Below are 24,020 nucleotides of genomic sequence, written 5' to 3'. Positions count from 1 at the left end.
TCTCTCTCTCTCTCTCTCTCAAAATTAAATAAACATTAAAAAATTTAAAAAGGATTAGATGTTATACGTATAAAATGCTGGCCCATAAAAATAAAAATTAAAAAATGATATCTGTATAGTTGTAATTATTATCACTACTAGATAATTTTTTGTCTGTAGAATAAAAAGACTTTGCTACTACTCTGCCTTTTTTCCTAAATAAGGTTAGCTTCTGCAATTGTATTTAAAAGAAATACTACTTTTTTTTGCAACTTTAATGTGACACAATGTTTCTAAGTTTATGTGTGTGTGTGTGTGTGTGTGTGTGTGTGTGTGTGTGTATCTTAATGATTTTTTTTTTGTATTTTGGGTTATATAATGTTTTTAGGACCTTGATAATGTAATACTCAAGAAAGAAAAGACTTCAAAAAGAAACTTATTTCCTTGTGAGACTTTATTCTTATCACACTAGAAAAATTATAATTGATAGTGTAATTTGAAAACCCAAATAATAACACTGAGGAAAAAACAAGGAGTAAAAAAGCCAACACATAATTTGAAAGGGATTTTGAAAACTGTCACATTATTCATATTCTCTTTGTCTACAAGCATGTGGCTGAACACTACAATGTTTTATAGTAAAGACTTCTATGCATTTAAGTAACTAAGAAATGCTAAGTAAATACTTTTAGTGTACATGTTTTTTTTCCCACAAATTAAAATAGCCATGGCCATACTTGGTGTTCTCTAAAGGAATATGGATACTATGAAAATCAATGCTCAACTTGTAAAGGAGAAATATGAGATGTTGACATAGTGACTCTTTATTCAATATCTTCCTCCATGTTGGTCTGATCTAGGGCATGCATCTCTCTTTCAGGTAGTAACCCATATTCATTTAGGAAAGACTCCACATCCCCAGCAAAAAATTCTTCTGCAAACTGTTCAGAAACACTAATAAAATTGCTTATGAGTTCCCCACCTTTGTAGACAAGCAGTGTGGGGAGTACATCTGAGGAAAAGCGGTCCCTAGCACCTGTATTAGAAGCTTTTATTTTACAAAACTTGACCATAGGGTATTCAACTGCAAGGCATGTAAAGCTACTGTTTAGAGCATCACAGCCCTTAATGCCATCTTCATAAATGTGAACAACAATTGTGGTGATTTTCTGCTCCTTTTCAATAGTTTCCAGGAATTGCTCCCCAGTTTCCAGCTCATACACAAACCCATATCTAGGCCCAAAACTCAGCTTCTGGTGCATATCCTGCATACACTGTCTCCGGTATTTACGAAGGCAATTTTCATCTTCTTTGTCCCGGTGGATTAGTTCATATTCTTGAATGCTCATCTAGGAATAAACACAAGAAATGACAGAGATCATTCAGTCAGAATTTATATGTTTTAGACACAAAAGCATATAGACTCAAAGTTTGCATGTGCATTTTCTCCCCCTCATCCTACCTCACTCGTGGTGTGAAGGCCTTCTCCTTGCCCACTTTTAGTCTTTGTTCAAATGTCACCTTCTTTGACTACACCACCTAACAGAATGCCCACCCTATGCTCTCTATTTATTATATTGGTTTATTTTTCTTCATAGCAATAAACACTACCTGAGATTGTGTTGTTTATTTATTTATTTAATAATAGTTTTTATAACTGATAGGTCCCATGGGGCAGGAATTTTGTCTCATTCATCACTCTTCACTATCTGCTGTAGTATCTGGCATATAATAGGAGCTCATAACTATTTCATGATTAGAGCATGCCTAAATATTGCTGTGGAGCCACGAGATGATCACCAGTAAGAAATGTGCCGCTGAACTACCCATCACTTTGGGTAAAAAAATCCCAGCAAGTTCTACCCTGGAGTGGCTTTCATAAAAAATAAAAAGGTATAGACACACAATCTAAATGTGTCACTCAAAAATGCCTTTATGTTTCTGATGCAGTCTGTTGAGAATTAATATATAATGAATGGTATACACTGGTTTAGAGATAATAATCCATAAGGTGATTTATTCCACAATGGAAATCACTTTATGGGTTTTTAATTAATATGATTATTATTGTTATTGTTATATAGATAATGCATGCTAATTATAAGGATTCAAAAATGGCCTAAAAGCTAAAGGAAGGAAGGAAGAAATAGTGAAATTTCCTCACTCTAATATTCTGAGTTTATCTCCATTAACATTTTAGAGATCATCTTTTAACATATCACATGGAAATACACATTATATGACAAGTAAATTACTGTGATTTTTTGTTAATGCTGCTTTAAAAAAATCATGATACCTTAAAAAAAAAGTGGTTTATTCTGCTTATCTTCTTTCTCCTACTTGGAAAAAGGAAGTTGAGATCTCTCAACCAATCCCATCCTTCCAACTAACCAATATCGTCAAGTTGGTGAGTGTCTTTCCCTACTTTTTTACACACATGTTCATATAATCATATAAGCATAAAAATATATGCAGTGATGTGGTTTTTTTTCCCCATTGCTCTAGAGAATGGGATTGTATAATTTACCATACTCTGTATCTTGCTTTCTCATATTATAGAACTGCCTGTAAGTCAGCTCATGTATTTATAACTAATTCTTTTAATAGCTGCTATACATTTTTAAATATGGGATATCTTCACAGGCATTCACTTCATTTCCTGTTTTTTTGCCAATAATAAATACTATAATATATATTTTTGAAATATATCTATTTTATAATATCTCTAAAGTGATTCTTTCAAGTAATTTTGACTAAAAACATTGTAAGTTATTTATTATTGATTTCTCCTTACCTTTCTGCTGAATCTTTCTTTTGAGTCTTTGTTATCTCTACTCTGAGGAGAAGACATTTGTCTGAGAATCTCCTTCTTGCTTGGTGGAACTGAATCACTGTCTTCACTCTCTAATTTAAACTTTCTCCAATCATTTATTACTCCTTTGGGTCCTGAAATCAAATAAAAAACAAATTGTTTTCCTTTTTATTTTCAAAACGACTATTTATACAACTTAAATTTGGATTAAATATTGCCATGGGAATAGACTTGTCATCTTCTGCATCGGAAACGAACATCTTGTTTTGGCTAGAAATTTTTGACTGCCCCGCTCATAAAAATGTTTTCCCAAATTAATCTTGTTAAATGGGTTATGGCTAAGAATTTTTCTGAAACATCTACATCAATGAAAATACAAATTATACACTTTGAACTATTGGCAAAATTTGAGGGTAAATTTGTTAGAAATTAGAATGTAGAGAGAAACTAGAAAAATGGCACTTTTATTAATAAGAAGGAAGCTTCAGCAATAAACTAAAATTGGCACCCACTATTAACAAAGGATACTCGGATTATTAGGGAAATAAATTGAAATGATATAAAGATCCAGGAAACAACAATAATAATAGCACATACAAGACAACCAGTGAGAGTAGCCTGATCTCAATTAACATAACCAAAAAGGCTTTAAGAAAATTATTACATAATCATCCAGTTCCTTTTAAGATTTTAAGAACCTTTTACAAATGTAGAAAAGCTGGGATTTGTAGATTTAGGAAAAATTAATAAAATCAAGGATGATCCAACTGGAATTCAGATGTTTAGTAGCCGTGATAAATAATAACAGTGTTTGGAAGATCTAAATTCTTGAAAATATGGAGTTTTAAATATCCTTAACTAAAGATTAGCCCTATCTATACTTTTAATATTGTATTATATATGTGGATATACTCGCTTTCTCCCCCATATTTCTAATAATTTTTAAATTTATATAATATATTGGGATGTCTGGGTGGCTCAGTCAGTTGAGTGTCTGTCTCTTGATTTCAGTTCAGGTCTCTTTCTACCTCCCCCTCTGCCCCTCCCCTGCTTTCTCTCTCTCTCTCTCTCTCTCTCTCTCTCTCTCTCTCTCTCCCCTTCTCTCTCTCTCTCAAAAAATAATAAAATAAATATACATATACATAATATACAATATGTACTTTTAATATAAAGTTACTTATATTAAAAATTATATTCAGTCAATCACTGTGTTCTGTTTACTTGTATAGTCTTCATCTTCTAGATATGTTTTCTGTCTATGCAAAATATGCATGTGTATAGCATGTGTTTATATGTGCAGAAAAGGGCATCTTTTTCTCTCGTTATTTTTACAGGTGGTAGTATATTATACATACTTTTTCTCACCTTGCTTTTTTAAATTCATAATATATCTCAGAAATTTTTTCATATACATACATAAAGAGGATCTTCTCTTTTTTAAAAAAACGGGGGCATGGCATTCCATTGTGTAGATGTTAAATTGCTTAAGTAGTTTCTTATTGATGTATATTGTTGCTTCCACATTTTTTCTATGATATATGATTCTGAATGAAGAAACTTGCACATACATTTTTTTTTCTATCCATGCAATTCTGTCTATAGGTTATTGTAGTAAAATTGCTTGGTCAAAAGGCATATACATTTCTCTCTTTTTTTAATGTTTTTAAATGTTTTTATTTATTTTTGAAGGAGACAGAGAGACAGAGCATGAGTGGGGGAGGAGCAGAGAGAGAGGGAGACACAGAATTGGAAGCAGGCTCCAGGCTCTAAGCTGTCAGCACAGAGCCTGATGTGGGGCTCGAACTCACAAACTGTGAGATCATAACCTGAGCTGAAGCCAGATGCTCAACCAACTGAGCCACCCAGGCGCCCCTAAAAGCATATACATTTCTAATTTTGATACTGCTATACTACTTTTAAGGAAGTTGTGCCAATTTACACTCCTACCAGTAATATATGAGTATGCCTCTTTCCAAAGTGTGTTATTAAACTTTTTACTTTTACAAACTGTATGAAAAAAAATGTATCTCACAATAGTACTAATTTCATAAGTGCTATTTAAATTGTTTTTAAACATTTATTTATTTTTGACAGACAGAGAGAGACAGAGTTTGAGCAGGGAAGGGACAGAGAGAGAAGGAGACACAGAATCTGAAGCAGATTCTGACGAGCCTGATGCAGGCTCGAACCCACGAACCGTGAGATCATGACCTGAGCGGAAACCAAGAGCTTAATGAACTGCACCACCCAGGTGCCCCATAAGTGCTATTTTTAAAATGTTTACTTTTTAAGTTTTGAGACAGAGAGGTAGAGAGCAAGCAGGGGAGGGGCAAGGGACAAGGACATAGAATCCCAAGCAGGCTCTATGCTGTTAGCACAAAGCCCATGTGGGGCTTGAACTCACAAACTGTGAGATCATGACCTGAGCGGAAACCAAGAGACAGGTGTTTAACCAACTGAGCCACCCAGGTGCCCCAGTGCTGTTGTCGTTGTTGTTGTTGTTTTAATTGACCTATCTTTTGCTCATTTCTCCATTTGATTGTTGCTTTTTTTTCTTACTGATTTGTAAGAGCTTTCAGTATATATTAGGAGATTAACTCTTTGTCAATTGAATTACAGCTGGTTTCCCCCAATTTGTTAAATGCTTTTTGGAATTTGCTACTAATGACTTATCAGACAGCAGACATTCTTTCTTCCCTTTCTCCCTTCCTCTCCTCCCTCCCTCTGTTTGTTCATTGGTGCCTTCTTTCCTTCCTCCCTCCCTCCCTCCCTTCCTTCTTCCTTCCTTCCTTCCTTCCTTCCTTCCTTCCTTCCTTCCTTCCATCTTCCCTCTCTCCCTCTCTCCCTTCTCATTTTTATAGCTGAATTTATCAATCTTCTTTTATGGTTTCTTGGTTCTGTGCCATAATTAGAAAGGTATTCTTCACAGTGCCATTATAAAATGAATTCCCATGCATTTTGTTAAGTACTCATGTGAATTTGGGGCTCCTGGGTGGCTAAGTCGGTTAAACATCCGACTCTTGATTTCGGCTCAGATCATGATCTCACTGTTAGTAAGTTGGAGCGCTGCATCAGGCGCTGATGGTGTGGAGCCCGCTTGGGATTCTGTCTCTCCTTTTCTCTGCCCCTCCCCACTTGTGCTCTCTCTCTCTCTCTCTCTCTCAAAATAAATAAAAATTTTTTTAAAGTACTCATGTGAATTCATTCAACCTTCTTTCTAAATTTAAAGGCTCCATTTCATATTATTAAAAGACAGAGGAAAGTATTAATTTAATAAGAGTCAAAAGAGTTTTTAAAAAACCCTAAACTCTTATTTTTACTTATTTTTAAGATGTTATTTATTTTTTTAATTGACAGTATATTTATATTATATTTAATATAATTTATAATTTGTTATATATATTTATATATGTACATATATTAATATAATTTATAATATAATTTAATATTATATTTAACTGAAGTATAGTTGACAATAATATTATATTACTTTAGGGTTTACAAAATAAGTGAAGAGGCTTAAGAGGTACAAACATCTTTTTTTTTCTGAGAGGGAGAGAGAAAATCCTAAACAGGCCACACACTCAACGCAGAGCCCGACACAGGGCATGACCATGAGATCATGACCTGACCAGAAATCAAGAGTTGGATACTTAACTGACTGAACCACCCAGATGCCCCTACAAACCGAACTTTTAAACTTGAACCACGCTATTTGACTTTTAAACTCTTAGTAGAGGCATATACACAGTCGTGTACAATTTAACAGATTAGGAAAACAGGCTCTGGGTGAAATGAATTGAAGTCTTAATGTTTTCTGGAGGAATACTGAAATGCATTTAATTTAAGAATGTTTTATCATTTCTTTATATTTTCAGATTCAAAAAATTAAAATTAAAAACTCTACCTTTTGGTCTACTATTTTTTGCAATTGCAAAGAAAGTTCATAGTGAGAGAAATTAGAGAGGAAGGAGCTTAATTATACTGTGCATAGAAAGGTCTTATAATAGTTGGGCAGTAAGAAATTCTCAATAATAAATGTTTTTCTCATTCTTTGACATCTAAATAAAACTGCTTAAGAGTATTTGACTTCACATTCATTTTTCCACTCAAATATTTTTAGATGATTCCATGAAACCATTCAAATATACTACTTAAATTTCATACTGAATAGTGGCAATAAGAACATTAGAGATCTCCAGATTTAACTTTAATTTAATAATTATTATTTTCTTCTAGATTTGCTTACCTGTATGGGTAGCCTGTCCTTCAAAGTCTTCCTCCAAACTTTGGCTTTTGGCTTCTTCCATTTTAGGGATTAGATTTGATATAATCTATAGTATGAACAAAGAAGTAATGATTATATATGTATACATATACCTTTCTATGTACAGTATAATTAAGCTCCTTCCTAACTTCTCCCACTATGAACTTTCTTTGCAGTTGTAAACAATAGTAGACCAAAGGTAGAGTTTTTAATTTTAATTTTTTGAATCTGAAAAAAAAAAAATATATATATATATATGAGATTCTATTATTCTCCTGCTGCCAAGTTCCACAGTAGGCTAAGAGTTATCACTAAGTGATAAAGTGTTCAGTATGTTTCTGTCTGCCTTGTAAAAGGACATCAATGTAATGTTTATGTTATTAAAGATATTTTGACCTAAATATTTTACATAATTCATAGTTTGTTTTTACTTAAAGAGCCTTCAGTTTAAATCTATGTACTTAGTGAACATTATTTATTACATAGTTTTTTATTTTGTTACCAAATATCATACAATTATATCCCAACATTTTATATAACAACACTTTTAAAATTAATAATAATTATAAACTTACTATGAATACTATGTGCAGACATTGTTCCAATTACTTTATGTGTCAAAAATCATTTAATTCTCACATAGCCATATGTGGCGGAGATAATTGTTAATGTCATTTTACAACTGAGGAAGCTGAAGGACAGGGAGTTTAAGTTACTTGTCCATGATTGCATAGTAAGTGGTAGAGCAAAAATTTGAACGTAGATTCAATTGTAGAGCTAAATTTTAAGTCATTACACTCTTATGGAAGTTAACGTACGGAAGTAGAGTCATTTTGTCAATATGGTTTGACAAATCCAACTTCTGAACTGGCATTAACGAATAATGATCTACGAAACAGTGCTGTTCAAAAACTAATTCCATAACATCTCTCCAGACCATCAAGCAAGTTTTGGTGAAATCACCCAACAAGCAGATAACAATTAGTCACTATGCCTATAGAATTTTGACTAAATAAAATATGTCACAATATCTACCAAAAGTACATGAAGTTTTATTCATGGGAAACTCTTTGATGTCATTATATAGAACCTATTTATTCTTTGTTCACATCAAATCCAACTTATGTACTTAGTTATCTTTCCAACATCTGGAAAACTCTATTATACATACTAACACATTCCCTGCGGGTCCGTATAGATGTGACTTTTTTGAAATTTCTAAGTGAGGGAGGATTTACTGACAGTGGGTATACCATCTTTTGTACTTTTTCTTCCTCTACCTTCTCCTGTTTGCCTCTTTCTTTCAAAGCCATTTCTAAGCAGTGATATCATCCAACTTATGCTTTTATTCCTACCTTACTTTTTTATTGATTTTATTGATTATGCTTGGATTTGATTTGTTTGGTGCTTTCCTAAGTCATGGAATGGTAAACCAGAACTCTTTGTCTGGATTCCTTATTTGGTTTGACTTCTGCTCCTAACATAATTTTGTGGTCTCATAATTTTATTGTTTCTTTTTTTTTTTTTAATTTTTTTTAACGTTTATTTATTTTTGAGAAGAGAGAGACAGAGCATGAGCTGGGGAGGAGAGAGAAAGAGGGAGACACAGAATCCGAAACAGGCTCCAGGCTCCAAGCTGTCAGCACAGAGCCAGATGTGGGGCTTGAACTCAGGACCCTGAGACCATGACCCGAGCAGAAGTCAGACGCTTAACTGACTGAGCCATCCAGGCGCCCCATAATTTTATTGTTTCTATCATTGTAGTCCTTACTGAGAATCACTGGATGTCAAAGGTCTTTGCCAATTTGATTTTATCCATTTGAACAAGAAAAGCCTTTTAAGCAAAGGCTGTCAAGAGCTCTTGGAGACTGTAGATATGGATTTTAAATCGTGTGTCTTTCTCATGTTCATGTAAAAGGGGGAATATAAGCAAAATAAATGGTTTGAGTCACTAAAAAAAAAGCTATCAAGGGAACACCAATTTATTACACAATATTTATGTAACTATAGATGTAATCAAAATATTAAAATTTGATGGATTTAGTAATTAAAAAGAATAAAGGAAAATGGAAATAAATAAATGTTAGTTAAAACAAGCTACTTAAGGGACACCTGGCTGGCTCAGTCAGTAGAGCATACAACTCTTGATCTCAGGGTGGTGAATTCGAGCCCCACATTGGGTGTACAGCTTACTTTAAAGTAAACAAACAAACAAATAAGCATTATATTTAAAAAGCTACTTAAGGGTGTCTGGTTGGCTCAATTGGTTAAGCGTCTGACTTCTACTCAGATCATGATCTCACAGTTTGTGAGTTTAAGCCCTGTGTTGGGCTCTGTACTGACAGCTCAGAGCCTGGAGCCTGCTTCAGATTCTGTCTCTCTCTGCCCCTTCCCTGCTTGCTCTCTCTCTCTCTCTCTCTCTCTCTCTCTCAAATATAAATAAACATTAAAGCTACATAAACACTAAGCTACTTAATTACTTATTGCAATTACTTAAAAATAATTTTTGCATTTAAAAAATGAATATTTATTAGTTTGCTTCAAAAGAACACTTCACAACAAAGTAATAGAAACTTTTTGATAACTTCAATAGTTCTTTAGTCCCTAGAGAAGAAGACACTCAACCAGACTTCCCCCCACCGCCCGCAGAAGTATAGAGCTAATTGGGTTAACTACGATTCACGGTAAATACAATAAATACACAATAAGTACATTAAGACTATCTAAAGATAATTTTTATTTCAAATGTTGAAGAAAAAGAAGCATAACTTGCTTCTTGGCTTGCCTCTTGCCAACCTAGTTAGAAATCCAGTAAACAAAAAAAAAAAATTCATTTTCCAAAAAGACTTTTGCCAATTTGTTTACTGAAAAGATAATCCCATTACTTGGGGAAAACTTGATTCATTGATTCAATTAGTATATTTTAAGAATAGACTATGTGGCTGGCATTTCCATAGGCTCTGAATTACATGAAGAACAAAACTCTTCCAATATGACACTTACAAACACTAAGACCTAAGTCAGCTAGGTTGTCTATTTAGTAAAAATCAGAGCCCATCTTTACCTAATGCCTTCATTTGAGTTAGAGCACAAAGATTGATAAAATTTACTACTATTTACTACTAGGGAAACCAGTCAACAGATACAAATTGAAAGAAACATATTGAAACATATTTGCTGACACTGCTTGAAGATTCTGTAGAGGAGACACAAGTCCAGTATAATTAACTTATTGATGTTTTTGATCTATACTCCTATTAATAATATTCCCTGTCATCACCTCACTCTGGGGTTTTCTGATTTCCTCAAATAACTTATCTTTTTCAAAATTAGCATTAGTATCCTAAAATTAATTGAATTAGTATTTGGAAGGTGCTTAGATCCAGACACATAGTGAGTGTTATGTGAGTCTGTAAAATAAAATAAAAATATGTATTTTATGTTTGTAATACAAACATTTAAAACAACAATCATTTAAAACATATGATCAGCATTTGGTTTGCAGTGGTATTCTTAGTGGTTAAAAAATTCCATGAATGCTCTGGGTTAAAGGTTTTAAAATAACAATAGGATTTTACAAGACTTTGGGTATTAATCAGCTCATCTGTGTGTGATTGCAAATTGGTGATAAAATAGGGCGAGAAGACAGAAAAGTGCTTCCATCCCCAAATTTGCTGTGGTTCAGCAGTTACTGTATTTTCCATCTTATGTATTATAAAAATCTGTAATGTTGTTCCCTTTTGATTTTAGACATATATACATGTTAATGAGACCTATAGTTTAAAATATAATTTTACCAATTTTGGGTTTTATTTTCCTCTTAGTGTAGGATTTTAACAGTAATTTAAAATAATGGCTGATAGGGAATAACATTTCTCACACTTTGCTCTTAAAACTCTAACACCTCCCATAGTGATGATCTAGAATAGAAAGGAAGTGAGTAAAATTCTTAGACATTAGTTTAAAAAACTCTTTAAAAACCCCAAATCTACCCCTAAACTATTTCATTATTATCATTATCCTTGTTCACATGATACTGTGATGATGACATCTGTTAATCATTTTAAATATATTGACCTGATCTAATCAGACTATCTAGTTTACAATTGACTTGTACATTCTCAATGTTCTGAAGAAGAGCTTTGCCTTCAATACTAACTATTGTAGTTTGCTGGTAGATTTGCAAAAACTAGAGTCATCTCCCCACTATGCTCTAGATTGACTTCTCTCCTAGCATCCACAACAATTTTTTTAGGACTTATTTTTACATTCCTTTTCCTCCACTGCTGTAAGCTTTTTTGAGGACAGGAACAAGTTTTTTACTTGTTCTTGTCTTCTTATAATTGTTTCACATGTTATAAATACTCCATAAGTTACAGCAGCCATTTAAAAAAATTTTTTTAATGTTGTTTATTTTTGAGAGAGACAGAGGCAGAGGCAGAGAGTGGAGGGGGGTGAGGGCAGAGAGAGAAGGAGACACGGAATCTGAAGGAGGCTCCAGGCTCTGAGCTGTCAGCACAGAGCCCAATGCAGGGCTTGAACTCACAGACTGAAAGATCATGACCTGAGCCGAAGTCAGACACTCAACCCACTGAGCCACCCAGGTGCCCCTACAGCAGTCATTTAAAAAAGAAACCACTATGTGCTAGATACTTTATAGATACTCTTTTTAATTTTCAAAAAATTATTATCTTCATTTTTCAGACACGGATTCTCAGGTTTCAGGAGATTCCGTGACTTGCCAAAGCTCACAGAGCTCGTAGCAGTAGATAGAGCCAGGGTTCAATCCGAATTTGTCTGACTCTCAAACCTCAAAAATCCTCATTTTTTTCTGTTCTTTCATTACCTCAATAAAATGCTAAAAGGAATGAATGAATTAACCAAATAAATCAGCCTAATTTTTTATAGAAGCATTAAAACCAAGATGAGAATATGAAAAATAATCGATCAATAAGCTCCCATGTCCCTAAATTCCTTGAGATAGTAGTTACTTGAATGATAAATGTCTCTGTTTTGCATTAAACCTCACTGATTTATGCTGAGTGTAACAGCATAAATAAATAAATAGTATAAGTAAATAAAAGCAAGTGTAATATGCAATAATATGTCAGTTCTGTATCAAACTGAAACTAGAAAATGCAAAGTTATGGAAACATTATACTTAGCTTTGTATGGAGATTTGGGCAGCCAAGTGATATTTCACTCATGGGATTCGTATCAACCACTTAAGAATTAACTGTATACTCCAAAGAATGGTATTTGAATTTTTAAATGTAATTGAAACAACAGTCTTTAAGATCAATTTCTAAAATTAAGTCTGTTTGCTTCTTAGTGCTATTATTATGTAGCTCCCCAAATCTTCTCAATGTGTGGCATATATTTGAAAACTAACACTTCAGTCTTTCAAACTGTCTGCCTCTTTTCAATTTGTCAGAAATCACATAAACATAACTTCCTGGTATCTTAGTCTGCTCAGGCTATTTTAACAAAATACTATAGTCTTCTGGGGCAGAAATTTATTTTCTCACAGTTTTGTAGGCCAGGAGTCCCAGATCAAGGTTTGGCAGGGCTTTCTGGTGAAGCTTCTCTTCCTGGCTTGCAAACAGCCACCTTTACTCTGTGTTCTTGCATGGTGTAGAGATTGAGTTCTCTGGTGTCCCCTCTTGTAAAGACACTAAATCTATGGATCAAGGGCCTACCCTTGTGCCCTCATTTAACCATTACTTCCTTCCTTACTAATTAGTATCTCAAAATACCATCACAGTTAGAGTTAGGTCATCAACATGAATTGTGGGGGGGCACAATTCAGTCCATAGCCCCTGGTTCTGTTTTGTGACAAATTATCTAAATTATGTAGATGCTGGCTGTTATTTCTGAGTCTGCCTAACCTGCCTTTTCCTTAATTTCTGAAGCCTTGCAACCTCTGGATTTCTCAGGATTCACCATCTATCGTCTAAGAATTACAATTAGTGCAATGAGGCATACCTAGGATTAACTTGTCCATTTTTTTGGATTCTTCACTAGTTCTTTCCCTGCTTCTAGACCCATATTCCTGAGATAACATAGAAGGCTCTATAAAAATATAGGGCAGGAAGCCCCTGCATGCCAAATAATATAAATGCCAGTTATTTCCTTGGCCAGTTTCTGGGGTGCACTGATGCTCTAAGGAAAGTATTGGTGTCTGTACTAACTACAATAGAATGTAGAATATTCAGGCATAACAAAGAATGAAATCTTGCCATTTGTAACAACATAGATGGAACTAGAGAGTATCATGCTATGTGAAAGAAGTCAGTCAGAGAAAGACAAATACAAAATGATTTCACTCACATGTAGAATTTAAGAAATAAAACAAACAGAGGCACCTGGGTGGCTCAGTTGGTTAAGCTTCCGACTTCGGCTCAGGTCATGATCTCCCAGTTCGTGAGCTTGAGCCCCGCACTGAGATCTGCCCTGACAGCTCAGAACCTGGAGCCTGCTTCAGATTCTGTGTCTCCCTCTCTCTCTCTGTCCCTCTCCCACTCGTGCTCTCTCTCCCTCTCTCAAAAATAAATAAATGTGAAAAAAAATTTTTTTAATTGCTAGGTGGAGAAAAATCTATAGAAATTCTGCTTCACCTTCACTTCTTTTTTGTTTAGTTTTTATTTAAATTCCAGTTAGTTAACATACAGTGTAATATCAGCTTCAGGTGTTCAATTTAGTGATTCAACACTTGCATACAACCCCGGTGCTCATCACAACTGCCCTCCTTAATCCTCATCACCTATTTAACCCCTTCCCCCCTCCTCTCCTCTGGTAACCATCAGTTTGTTCTCTATAGTTAAGAGTCTGTTTCTTGGTTTGCCTCTCTTCTCCCCCACCCCCGATCCATGATAGTTTGTTTTGTTTCTTAAATTCCACATGAATGGAATCATGAAGTATTTGTATTTCTCTGACTGACTTATTTTTGATAGAAACCCTGATTTTGTGCCTTGATCTGTGCTTTATTAAGGGTGTCACTCTTACAGGGCTTCACATCCTACCCTTTTCTACCTCTAACCGTACATCTCCTTAGGTCTGTGCTCTCCTGTTTTCCAAGGTGACTGTGAACTAATCTGATCAACTAAGCCAGGCTAATGTTCTCACCAATGCTAATATATTAATGTCAGATGTTTTAACCCTTGCCATGACTATCTTTCCCAATGTCATATTGGACTCCTATAGCAAACAGTTCTGTTTTTCCTTTATTAGTAAAAAAGTGCTGGGAATTTCACATCAGATAGGTCTAATAGCACCATGTCATATCATAGGAGTTATTACTGGGTTTGTGGAGACCTCCATTACCTCTCAAATCATAAAGATAGCTATAATGATTTCACATAAGACATAATTTCTTCTTTCTCTATCCCACCTCTCTATTTTATTTACTGACATTGAGAACTGGAGGTTTCTAGTAAGAGTAATGTTATGTTAGGTCCAGTATCAATGTAGAGGGAATTTTATGCCTCATAATATGTCAGTTAATTTCTTGAATAATTCTCCAATTGATTAATTATATATGTCTTCTCTGAGGAGTAGCTAAGCTTCTTGTGGGTAAGAACCATGCATTACAATACTTCGAGTGACAGTATAACATAGTAATACATAAACACTTGGGTTCAAATATATAGCCCTGCCAATTATTGACTGGGTGACCTTGAACAAATCACAAAATCTCTCTGTGTTTTAGTTTTCTTATTTGTAAAATTGGAGTAATAATAGGGCCACTTCAAAAGGCTGTGTGAGTATTAAATGATATGCAATGTATCGTGTAAAATGTGTAATATTTAGTTGTAGGAACTTAATAGATGTTGAGCAAAAGTGATAATTAGTAAATAATTACAAATTTTAAATACTAAAATAAAATATTTAAAATTAATAATAGATGTTGTCAAATCAATATAAATTTTGTTTTGGAATCAATGTATTTATGCACTGCTTATGTCTAATTATCTCTCCCACCCAAGAATATCTGTGTGTATGTGTGTGTGTGTGTGTGTGTGTACATGTGTGTGTACACAGTCACACATATATTATACATTTATCTCAGAATTGTTTTCTATTCTATTTTATTAACTAAAGTTTATCCTAATACTTTGATTTATGCTAATACTTTGGTTATCTTTATCCTAATACTTTGATATACTTCTAGTAAGGTCTGTTTGCCATAAAACATTTAAGACATTTAAGAATGTGAAACCTGAGGGGAAATTCATTTGGTGAATTACAGGCTAATTCAGGTTGATTAATACAGGTAATACAGGCTAATTAGCCTGAAATACAGACTAATAAAATGTACATGAAAATGCCTGGAAAACAATAGTAAGATTTTCTGAAAAGTGCATAAGTGGAAAATGAGGGGTGGTGATTTAAATTTGATTTTCCATTTTTGTCATAGTGGTTTATATATTTTTTCTGAATTCCGGTTATTTAATGGAGGAGGACTTTGCAGAGATAGTTACAATACTCAGGATTTATGTTGCTGCCTTTAGTCATTCTAGTTGTTAATTTTGGAGTAGGTCAACTTTCACATTGTTTTTTTTCGTAATGAAAGTTTTTTTTTTAATAAATCCGCAGAATCATGAATGGATTATAGCACACACTATCCTCAAAATGGCTGTCACAAATAGATGCTGAGCAAATGGTTGACACCAAGCAAACGTTACTTTTCTTTCTCTTACGTATAAAACACACACCTTGATGCCATCGAAAACATCCCTTTATCACTTTCACTCTCCCTGGTATCTAAAGTTCATAACAACTTAGATAGAAGAATTGTGATAGAAACTTTAATAAGAGACACTGCAGAGTATATATAATGGTTAGTGGTTCCTATTCTTCTCAAATTGTTTTGAGTCTCATTTTGTTATAAATGAGACTGGACAGGTGGAAGATGTAAGGAGTCTTTTAAACAATTTGTATGTCAGGAATGCATAGCAAATGGCAGTCTTCTATTTGTCAGCCAGTATCATCAGTTACAAATATCCTGGGAAAATATAAGCTTCCAAATTATAACTGAGTTTTTGCTCCTATGAAAGAAAAAGACACTAACCTATTCAAGTTTGCTCTTACTACAAACAGACATTTCCTTAGTTGTTCTGAAGCAAATAGAAATGTTGGAATCTTGCTGGAAATTCAGAGCAGATACCTTGTTTTGAATATCTGTATATCTCGTAACTATACTTACTTTAGCACTTACTGTTATAATTACAGTAGACGCATTATCATGAATGGTTCATATATATTTTGACAACTTCTGTAATTCAAATGCATTTTATAAACATAATATTTACTCAAAAAATTGCCATGATGAGTTAGATGACCTCTAAAATTTTTTCTAGCTTTAATGTTAGGATATATATACGTATAGGATATATATATAAATGGATGCTATAGTTGAAAGCTATTTTTGAAGTTAATAAAAAAACTCAATGACAAAACAATGGGAAAATTTTACTTCATTTTCATGAGGCAAACTGTAAAGATTATTATTAATCATAATTACCTCCACAATGAGGCAAAATAGAAGAAAATATAATCAATCAAAAGAAAAATTGCACCTAATTTAACAAATATCCACAAACTCCCTGTATTCTTTTCTTTTATTTATTTTTATTTTTTTAACATTTATTTCTTTTTGAGACAGAGAGAGACAGAGCATGAACAGGGGAGGGGCAGAGACAGAGGGAGACACAGAATCCGACACAGGCTCCAGACTCCGAGCTGTCAGCACAGAGCCTGATGTGGGGCTCGAACTCACGGACCATGAGATCATGACCTGAGCCAAAGTCGGCCACTTAACCGACTGAGCCACCCAGAAGCCCCTATTCTTTTCTTCTTTTCTTTTAAAACATTACTTCTGTGTCATTAAATTTTTGAAGTAACCTTCTGAAACAGCTATTATTATCCCCACTTAAATAGACAACCCCTCCCTGTAAAAACCTCAAAAATGTAATACAAAAAAAAAAAAAAAAAACCCCACAAAAATTAAGAACACACAACTGGTTAAGTGCCTGGTTCTAAGCCTGAGAATGCTTTCTCACTGAGCGTAATACTCCCTTTCACAGCTCAGGAGTCATATCTTTAAATGCAAAGTGCAAGGAATCATCCCTTCTTTCCTTCAATTCTCTCTTCACTCAAAGGGAGGACTGAAGAATTTTAAATTTCAAAATTAATTCGCTATTCATGGTTTTATTTAACTATCTGAAATAACTATCTTTGAGTCTGGAATATCAGACTCAAAATTATGTGTTTATTCTGAATTTACATTAGTGAAGATGAGTAGTGCCAATCTCTTTAAGAGGGAAAGATCCGCAGAATTTGTTTTACAGTTAGATAAGTCATTACTGAATGTTACTTTGAAATATTTTAAAAGAACACCCATGAGCATTAAAATCAGTATTCTTTCCCCCAAGGTAAAATTTTAAAAATTGTATGAAGAAGATTACCTGCAGACTCACAGTTTGATTCTATGTGCCTCGTATCCTTGGTTATGTTCAGTAGATGAGAAGGCCTGTTTACTGAACTCCACTTGAACTTGGACAGGTTTAAGCTCAGATTTAAGATCCCTGAATACTGATGACCCTCGCAGAAATAGCTCTGAACAGGTAATAGGATTAACATAAGAGATTTACAAAGCCTGTTCATTAACAGTAAGGCAAAGACAAACTAAAACAATGAAGAACTTCAAGTTCTGTGGTAAATACAATCTTTGTCCACCTATTTTATGTTATTTGAAGAAAAAAATTATCTCTTTCCAGCATGGAAATTTCACTCAGAAATTCACTTGCCATTTTCAGAAAGAAAAAATTAGTTTTTCTGGTCAAGAAATTTTCTTGGTCCAACTGTAAGAACTATCCTTCTTGACAATTGCATTTGGCATGGTCCATTTTCCTCCTAAATTCACCAAACAACTATTTTCTTCTAACTTTTTAGTGCCCTGAAATGCCTTGCATATTAAAATCTTTTATTTTTTATAAATAAAAGATTTATTTTTTTGTTTGTAAAAAAAATACTGGAAATGTTTGAATACAGTCTTTGTTATTATTTTTTTTAAAAATTATTTATTTTTGAGAGAGAGAGATATACACAGAGTGTGAGCAGGGGAAGGGCAGAGAGAGGAAGACACAGAATCCAAAGCACGCTCCAGGCTCTGAGCTGTCAGCACAGAACCCAATGCAGGGCTTGAACTCATGAATCATGAGATCATGACCTCAGCCCAAGTTGAATGCTCAACTGACTGAGCCACCCAGGTGCCCCTTGAATAGTCTTTATAATGTTAATGAGTTCAACCTTTCTATCTTGCCCCTACTTTATTGTATCTTTCCTAGTTCTTGTTTGTTTTATTATGTTGGTCATTTCATTTTCCTTCCATTGGCATTCAAAACAAAGAACTTTCATTCAACAACAACTTATAGACTGCCTACCCTTTGATAGGGAATGCTCAACAGAAGTGTTTTTGCAGTCTTTGAAAATTAAACTTCTGAAATGAAACTATTGGTTCAAAGCACCTCATAGAATGTATATTCTGTAATCTAAGAGTAGTTACCTTATAGTTTACAGAATGCATTTAATGGGCAAAAGATAGCAATTACATGAATATTTATTTATTACAATAAAATGAGTATGTATTTATTAGTTCCATAAATATGAGCACCTACTTTGTGTAAACCAGCAGTGACTAGGTACTGAGGATACAAAGAAAATTAAACTATATGCCCTATGTCATGGGGATCACAGTTCAGTAAAGGAGATAAGAAAGTAAAAATCACAATGAAATGTTATAATTACTACAAAATTGGGACTATGTAAGAAATATTTTATGACACAAATAGAGTTAGTTTTCAACTTTTTCTGTAAGTTTTTTTTGGGGGGGGTACAAGTGAGCGAGGGGCAGAGAGAGAATCCTATGAGGGGTTAGAGAGAGAGAGAGAGAAGTGGGGCTCATGTTTTACCTGAATTGGGGCTTGAGCTCACCCCAGTGTGGGACTCACTAACCATGAGATCATGACCTAAGCCAAAGTCAGATGCTTAACGATTGAGCTACCCAGGCACCCTAAAACGTTTTTTGTTTTTGTTTTTTAAAATTCAAGTTAGTTAACATGTAGTGTAATAATGACTTCAGGAATAGAATTTAGTAATTCATCACTTACATAACACCCAGTGCTCATCCCAACAAGAGCCCTCCTAATGCCCATTGCCCATTTAGCCCACCCTGCTCACCCAACACCCTCCAGCAACCCTGTTTGTTCTCTGTATTTAAAAGTCTCTTATGGTTTGTCTCCCTCTCTGTTTTTATCTTATTTTTGCTTCCCTTCCCCTATGTTCATCTGTTGTTTTCTTAAATTCCACATATGAGTGAAATCATATCTTTCTCTGACTTATTTTGCTTAGCATAATACTTTCTAGTTCTATCCACGTTGCTGCAAATGGCAAGATTTCGTTCTTTTTGATCAAGTACTATTCCACTATATATATATATATATATCTATATATATATATCTATATATATATATAGATATATGTATATCTATCTATCTATATATATATATGTATATCTATATATATATATACATATATACATATGCGTATATGTACACACACACACACACACACACACACACACATACATACACACAAGCACACATATCATTTCTTCTTTATCAATTCATTGGTTGATGGACATTTGGGCTCTTTCCATGCTTTGGCTATTGTCAATAGTGCTGCTATAAATATTGGGGTGCATGTGCCCTTCGAATCAGCATTTTTTCTCTTTTGGGTAAATACCTACTACTGCAATTGCTGGGTTATAGGGTAGTTCTATTTTTAATTTGTTGAGGAACCTCCATACTGTTTACCAGAGTGGCTGCACCAGTTTGCATTCCTACCAGCAGTACAAAGGGTTTCTCTTTCTCCACATCCTCGCCAACATCTGTTGTTGCCTGAGTTGTTAATTTTAGCCATTCTGACAGGTGTGAGGTGGTATCTCATTGTGGTTTTGATTTGTATTTCCCTGATAATGAGATGTTGAGCATCTTTTCATGTGTCTGTTAGCCATATGAATATCTTTTTTGGAAAACTGTCTATTCATGCCTTTTGCCCATTTCTTCACTGGATTATTTGTTTTTTCAGTGTTGGGTTTGATATGTTCTTTATAGATTTTGGATTCTAACTCTTCATCTGATATGTCATTTGCAAATATCTTCTTCTATTCCATCAGTTGCCTTTTAGTTTTGCTGATTATTTCCTTTGCTGTGCAGAAGTTTTGTATCTTGATAAGGTCCCAATAGTTCATTTTTGCTTTTGTTTCCCCTTGCCTCTGGAGATGTGTTGAGTAAGAAGTTGCTGAGGCCAACGTCAAAGAGGTTGTTGCCTGTTTTCTAGACTAGGATTTCGATGGCTTCCTGTTTTATGGTTAGGTCTTTCGTCCATTTTGAGTTTATGTTTGTGTATGGTAAAAGAAAGTGGTCCAGGTTCATTCTTCTCCATGTCACTGTCCAGTTTTCCCAACATCATTTGCTGAAGAGACTCTCTTTTCTCCATTGTATATTCTTTCCTGCTTTGTCAAAGATTAGTTGGCCATACATTTGTGGGTCCATTTCTGGGTTTTCTATTCTGTTCCATTGATCTGAGTGTCCGTTTTTGTGCCAGTACCATACTTTCTTGATGCTTACAGCTTTGTAATACAGCTTGGAGTCCGGAATTGTTATGCCTCCAGCACTGGTTTTCTTTTTCAACATTACTTTGGCTATTCAGGGTCTTTTCTGTTTTCACAAAAATTTTAGAATTGTTTGTTCTAGTTCTGTGAATAATGCTGGCATTATTTTGATAAGGATTACATTGAATCTGTAGATTGCTTTGGGTAGTATCAACATTTTAACAATATTTGTTCTTCCAATCTATGTGCATGGCATGTTTTCCCATTTTTGTGTCTTTTTCAATTTCTTTCATAAGCTTTCTATAGTTTTCAGTATTTAGATTTTTCACCTCTTTGGTTAGGTTTATTCCTAGGTATTTTATGGTTTTTGGTGCAATTGTAAATGGAATTGATTCCTTGATTTCTCTTTCTGTTGCTTCATTATTGGTGTATAGAAATGTAACCCATTTCTGTACATTGATTTTATATCCTGCAACTTTGCTGAATTCATTTATCAGTTATAGCAGTTTTTTGGTGGAGTCTTTTGGGTTTTCCACATAGAGTATCATGTCATCTGCAAAGAATGAAAGTTTGACTTCCTCCTTGATGATTTGGATGCCTTTTATTTCTTTTTGTTGTCTGATTGCTGACACTAGGACTTCCAACAATATGTCGAATAACTGTGGTGAGAGTGCACATCTATGTCATGTTCCTGACATTAGGGGGAAAACTCTCAGGTTTTCCCCATTGAAGATGATATGAGCTGTGGATCTTTAGTATATGGCCTTTATAATCTTGAAGTATGTTCTTTTTTCCCTACTTTCTTGAGAGTTTTTATCAAGAAAGGATGCTATATTTTGTCAAATGATTTTACTGCATCTATTGAGAGGATCATGTGCTTCTTATCCTTTCTTTTATTAATGTTATGTATCACATTGATTGATTTGCAGATATTAAACTAGCCCTGCATCCCAGGTAAATATCTCACTTGTTCATGTTGAATAATTCTTTAATGTATTGTTGGATCCGGTTTGCTAGTATCTTGTTGAGAATTTTTGCATCCAAGATCATCAGGGAAGTTGGTCTGTAGTTCTCCTTTTTAGTGGGGTCTTTGTCTGGTTTTGGAATCAAGGTAATGCTGGCCTTGTAGAATAAGTTTGCAAGTTTTCTTTCCATTTCTATTTTTTGGGGCAGCTTCAAAATAATAGGTGTTAACTCTTCTTTAAATGTTTGGGAGAATTCCTCTCTAAAGGCATCCAGCCCTTGACTCTTTTTTGTTGGGAGATTTTTGATTACTGATTCAATTTCTTTACTGGTTATGGGTCTGTTCAAATTTTCTATTTCTTCCTGTTTCAGTTTTGGTAGTTTATATGTTTCTAAGAATTTGTCCATTTCTTCCAGATTGCCCAATTTGTTGGCATATAATTTCTCATAATATTCTCTTATTATTGTTTGTATTTCTGTTGCATTGGTTGTGATCTCTTCTCTTTCATTCATGATTTTAGGTTAGGGGTTTTGTTAATTCTTTCAAGGAACCAGCTCCTGGTTTCACTGATCTGTTCTACTGTTTTGTTTTGTTTTGTTTCATTTCTATATCATTGATTTCTGCTCTAATCTTTATTATTTCCCCTCTTTTGCTGGTTTTGGGCTTTACATTCTGTTCTTCTTTCAGGTCTTTTAGGTGTAAGGTTAGGTTTTGTATTTGAGACCTTTCTTCTTTCTTTAGGAAGGCCTGGATTGCTATATACTTCCCTTTTATGACTACCTTTGCTGTATCCCAGAGGTTTTAGACTGTCGTGTTTTCATTTGTATTGGCTAAAATGTACTTTTTGATTTCTTGGTTAACCCTTTCATTCTTTAGTAGGATGTTCTTTAATCTCCAAGTCTTCATGGTCTTCCCAAATTTTTTCTTTTGGTTGACTTCGAGTTTCATAGCGTTGTGGTCTGAAAATATGCAAAGTATGAACTCGATCTTTTTGTACTTGTTGAGGGTTGATTTGTGACCCAGTATGTGATCTATTCTGGAGAATGTTCCATGTGCATTCGAGAAGAATGTATAATTTTGCTGCTTTAGGATGAAAGGTTCTGAATTTATCTGTTAAGTTCATCCTGGCCAGTGTGTCATTCAAAGCCATTGTTTCCTTGTTGGTATTTTGCTTTCATGATCTGTGCATTGTTGTAAGTGGGGTGTTGAAATCCCTTACTATTATGGTATTAATATCAATGGGTTTCTTTATGTTTCTGATTAATTTATTTGTATATTTGGGTGCTTTCACATTGGGGCATAAATATTTACAATTGTTAGCTAATCTTGGTAGATAACCCCTTAATTATAATATAATGCCCTTCTTCATCTCTTGCTACAGTCTTTATTTTAAAATCTAGTTTGTCTGATATAAGTATGGCTACTCCCACTTTCTTTTGATGACCATTAGCATGATAGATGGTTCTCCATCCCCTTACTTTCAATCTGCAGGTGTCTTTAGGTCTAAAATGAGTCTCTGGTAAGCAGCATATAGATGGTCTTGTTTTCTTATCCATTCTGATACCTTATGTCTTTTAATTGGAGCATTTAGTCCATTGACATTTAGAGTGAATACTGAAAGATATGAATTTAGTGCCAATGTATTGCTTGTAGAGTTGGTGTTTCTGGTAATGTTCTCTGGTCCTTTCTAGTCTTTGTTGCTTTTTATCATTTTTGTTTTGTTTTGTCTTTTCTCCACTGAAGACTTTCCCTTAAAATTACTTGCAGGATTGGTTTAGTGGTCACGAGCTCCTTTAATTTTTGTTCATTTGGGAAACTCTTTATCTTTCCTCCTATTTTGAATGACAGCCTTCCTAGATAAAGAATTCTTGGCTGCATATTTTTCCAATTCAGCATGTTGAATCTATCCTGTCACTCCTTTCTGGCCTGCCAAATTTCTGTGGATAAGTCCTCTGAGAACTTGATCTCTTTTCCTTTATATGTTAAGGACTTTTTTCCCCCTTGCTGCTTTCATAATTCTTTCCTTGTCTGTGTATTTTGTGAATTTGACTATGATATGCCTTGATGATGGTCACTTTTTGTTTAATATAATGTGAGTTCTCTGTGCTTCTTGGATTTTGATATCTGTATCCTTCCCAAGATTAGTAATGTTTACTGCTATAATTTGCTCACATAAATCTTCTGCCCTTTTTCTCTCTTTTCATCTTCTGGGACTCCTATGACTCAGATGTTATTCCTTTTTAGTAAGTCACTGAGTTCTCTAAGTCTTGTATCATGATCTTTTGCCTATGTTTCCTTCTTTTTTTCTGCTTCATTATTCTCC

The 24,020-nt window shown here is 34.2% G+C and overlaps 1 protein-coding gene across 2 annotated transcripts; it reads right to left on the bottom strand.

The window, feature by feature from the left end:
- Positions 1 to 415: 415 nt before the first annotated feature.
- PDC (phosducin) lies at positions 416 to 17,631 on the bottom strand. Of its 2 annotated transcripts, none has more exons than XM_060643675.3 (4): positions 17,525 to 17,631; positions 7,041 to 7,125; positions 2,774 to 2,925; positions 416 to 1,328 (listed from the first exon to the last, which is right to left on the bottom strand). In XM_060643675.3, the coding sequence occupies exons 2-4, from the start codon at positions 7,099 to 7,101 to the stop codon at positions 804 to 806; spliced, it is 738 nt and encodes a 245-aa protein (XP_060499658.2). In that variant the 5' UTR covers positions 7,102 to 7,125; positions 17,525 to 17,631; the 3' UTR covers positions 416 to 803. The 2 variants fall into 2 exon arrangements, with proteins under 2 accessions (XP_060499658.2, XP_060499661.2); XM_060643678.3 differs by having other exon boundaries at positions 17,537 to 17,616.
- Between the last annotated feature and the right edge of the window lie 6,389 nt (positions 17,632 to 24,020).

Source organism: Panthera onca, chromosome F1, assembly GCF_046562875.1.
Source record: "Panthera onca isolate mPanOnc1 chromosome F1, mPanOnc1 haplotype 2, whole genome shotgun sequence".
NCBI classification, from domain to species: Eukaryota; Metazoa; Chordata; class Mammalia; order Carnivora; family Felidae; genus Panthera; species Panthera onca.
Note: the sequence above shows the minus strand (reverse complement) of the source record. Positions and strands in the feature narration are given on the sequence as shown.

Bases quoted from the DNA above. Each gene is read 5' to 3' on its own strand.
- PDC (XM_060643675.3), bottom strand. From the start codon at position 7,101: ATGGAAGAAGCCAAAAGCCAAAGTTTGGAGGAAGACTTTGAAGGACAG. The intron at 2,926-7,040 runs GTAAGCAAATCT...ATTTGATTTCAG, and splicing joins AGGACAGGCTACCCATACAG to GACCCAAAGGAGTAATAAAT. The intron at 1,329-2,773 runs GTAAGGAGAAAT...GTTTATTCCTAG, and splicing joins AAGAAAGATTCAGCAGAAAG to ATGAGCATTCAAGAATATGA.